This window comes from Rhinopithecus bieti, unplaced genomic scaffold (assembly GCF_001698545.2).
Source record: "Rhinopithecus bieti isolate Rb0 unplaced genomic scaffold, ASM169854v2 scaffold_5702, whole genome shotgun sequence".
Lineage (NCBI taxonomy): Eukaryota > Metazoa > Chordata > Mammalia > Primates > Cercopithecidae > Rhinopithecus > Rhinopithecus bieti.
Window position 1 is genome coordinate 1,216,402 of NW_016805053.1, and position 3,267 is coordinate 1,219,668.

At 48.5% G+C, this 3,267-nt stretch overlaps 1 protein-coding gene across 1 annotated transcript in view; it reads left to right on the forward strand.

Annotated features, from left to right (window-relative positions):
• The first annotated feature begins 6 nt into the window (after positions 1-6).
• Positions 7-3,267, forward strand: part of LOC108528929 (pro-neuregulin-3, membrane-bound isoform-like) — a 594,634-nt gene continuing 591,373 nt past the window's right edge. The window contains exon 1 of the mRNA XM_017870947.1: positions 7-726. Within this exon, the coding sequence (XP_017726436.1) occupies positions 153-726 (574 nt within the window). The 5' untranslated portion in view covers positions 7-152. The remainder of the gene's footprint in view (positions 727-3,267) is intronic.

Genomic DNA, 3,267 nt, shown 5'->3' on the forward strand with positions numbered 1-3,267 from the left:
CGGCGGGCGGGGGCCCGGACGGCGGCGGCGAAGGGGCGGCCGAGCCCCCCCGGGAGTTACGCTGTAGCGACTGCATCGTGTGGAACCGGCAGCAGACGTGGCTGTGCGTGGTACCTCTGTTCATCGGCTTCATCGGCCTGGGGCTCAGCCTCATGCTTCTCAAATGGATCGTGGTGGGCTCCGTCAAGGAGTACGTGCCCACCGACCTAGTGGACTCCAAGGGGATGGGCCAGGACCCCTTCTTCCTCTCGAAGCCCAGCTCTTTCCCCAAGGCCATGGAGACCACCACCACTACCACCTCCACCACGTCCCCCGCCACCCCCTCCGCCGGGGGTGCCGCCTCCTCCAGGACGCCCAACCGGATTAGCACTCGCCTGACCACCATCACGCGGGCGCCCACTCGCTTCCCCGGGCACCGGGTGCCCATCCGGGCCAGCCCGCGCTCTACCACAGCACGGAACACTGCGGCCCCCTCGACGGTCCTGTCCACCACGGCACCGTTCTTTAGTAGCAGCACGCCGGGCTCCCGACCCCCGGTGCCAGGAACCCCAAGTACCCAGGCAATGCCCTCCTGGCCCACTGCGGCATACGCTACCTCCTCCTACCTTCACGATTCTACTCCCTCCTGGACCCTGTCTCCCTTTCAGGATGCTGCCTCCTCTTCTTCCTCTTCTTCCTCCTCCTCTACCACCACCACACCAGAAACTAGCACCAGCCCCAAATTTCGTAAGTAAACACTGTGTCTCAACTATGATTTACTACTGGGTTTCCTTTCTGCCCTCCTGCTTTTTCCCTCGCCGCCTGCCTTCTAGCAAGCCCCTCCCCATCCCAGGTTTGGGGCAGAGTGAGAGCTGATTATAACTGGCCACCAGAGGGGAGGGTGCCAGCCTGCCCTGGTTCTGGGGGGTGGGGGCGTGTAGGAAGGGGAGGGAGATTGTCAGGCTCCACTGGCCCCAGTTTAGCGGGTCCCAAATGAGAACAGATCTCCCAGCTCCCTTCAAAGGGTTAACGCGAGTGCGATCCCTCCTCTCTGCAGACCTGCTGGCGAGCTGCCGGATCCCGCTCCAGTAGAGGGCCGGGGAGGGAGAGAGGGCCTTACCTAAGGCACTGAGCCCCTTCTCCGCCCGCCGGTAGGAAGGAAAGAAAGCAAAGCACATGCAAAGTGACCGACGATAAACCACATAAGGAAGTTATGTCCATGTGTGGGGTGACGAGTTGATGGAGATATTCGTAGAATGTAGCTGAGGACGCTTCCAGCAGCCCTGACCTGGGCAGCAACCAGAAAGGGTTAATTAGAAGCCATTGGGGGACTTGGGGAAAGGAGGCGATCCAAGGCAAAGGGCTAAACTGGTCACCTCCTAGCCTGCCCGTGTCCATTCCAACGTGTAGACATTGATTCTGTGGCCGGCGAGAGTGAGTTAACTAGGAGGAAATAGGAAGGGAGCCCTGCAGACCTGCCACCTCTAGGGTCCTGACGAAGGAGGAGTTTTTTTTTTTCAGCCCTGCCAAGCCTTTGCTTTTGTTCCGTTCCCAAAGGTGGGGTGTGAACCATATCTCCTCTCCCTCTGCCTGAAAAATATAGGCGAGTTGAGAGTTTTCTGCACTCAAAGGTGAGAACATCCAACCGTTTGGAAACATGTCACCGTTAGAATGTAGCATCTTCAACCTGGGCTCAGTATGGGCCAGTATACCCAAAGCATGGTAGCTTTCTGTTTATTTGTATAGAAAGTGCATATTTTCTCAAAATTTTTATAAATATTTTAGGTGACTAATTGACCTCGCACCCCACCCCCCACCTTCTTTTTATTCTAAGGAAATCTCAGGCATCTTTTAAACTGATTTGATCAGGATATGGGAAGAGTTTGTGCAACCTGTGAAGGTTATTTAGGACAAACTCCAGCCTGCTAGTTCAAGTTCTGTGCAAGGCTATTTTGCAGAAAACTGTCTGGTTATGCTGTCTTTGTATTGTATTTGTGTTTTGAGCCATAGCATCTGGGAGAAGGGAAGAGTGTTCATCATTAACTCTTCAGTGATGGTGGGAATACCGGGTTTGCTTTCAGTCATCTGCTAATTTTTCATTTCCTCACCTATGATCTTAGCCTGGGTGTTACTTAACCCTTGAAACTTTTTTCTTTTTAAAGAATTTAGTATGTTTGTAAGTAAGGTCCAAGAGAGGGAAAGAAAAAAAAAAAAACTACTTTGCTTTGGAAAAAACAGTCTAGAAGATAAATTGGGAGACAGGAAGGAGGGAAGGAAGGAATCTGCCACAAACCAGAATGGCAGTAGAGCCTGTAACTTGCTGCTTCTCTCTCCTTTGGCTGAAGCAGTCATTTTTGAGAGCACATTTTCTCAGGAGGTGTTTAGAGCCTCCACTCAATAAATCTAGCTTGAGTTTTGTAGAAGGATAAAGGATTCATGAGTGTATGTGTGAGCATATTCAATGGATTGAAAATGAATCTACTCTGAAGACCCCAGATTTTTGATTTGCTCTTTTGATGCAGTTGATATGAATAATGGAGTGTGGTATATCTCCAACCCTTGTATGCGTTGGGAGAGGAGGGGGACTACACATGATAGGGGTATTTCATGTTCTTTCCCAGTTGATTTCCTTGTGTTCCATTCCGGAGGTCTTTAAAGAAAAGCCCAAGGTAATTATTTCTACCCCTCTATGCTCTCTTCCTACATTCTGTGGACTGGAATGGCAGCCTGTTTAATAAGTAATGATTATTGACAGGGCCCTCAGCCCCAAGGAAAAGAGGGGAAAAATCTGTAAATGGTGTCAATGTTCACATAGACTTAGAAGCAGTATTTGTTTTATTTGTATCTTACGTTCAGTTCTTTCTCTTTTTTAAACCTTTACAAGAAGTTGAATTAAGGTATATAATACAAGTATGCAAAATCCAACTGAAATTGACCTGGTTTGCATCTGTAAACAAGGGAAATTTTAATGAAAAATGAATTATGTAGTTTTCTTAAAACGTATTTAAATAGGCAAGTTGTATGGTGATTTGAAGAAAGAGGATAGTTATTTTTTCATCCAAGATTGCAGGATGATTAACAAAAGGAAATTAAGATTTCATTTGAGAGATTATCAGCAATGCTACTGTAGGATGAAAAAAGCCTGAATCACTGGCCTTCATATTGTTTTTTACTTGTCTTGGTTATGCCCCTAAAGTTCCCAGGAGAGAAATTTCCTTTTCCCCAGCTCCTACCTCCATACTTTAGTGGGTCTTTTCTGTCCTGTTTTTTTTTTTTTTTTTTTTTTTT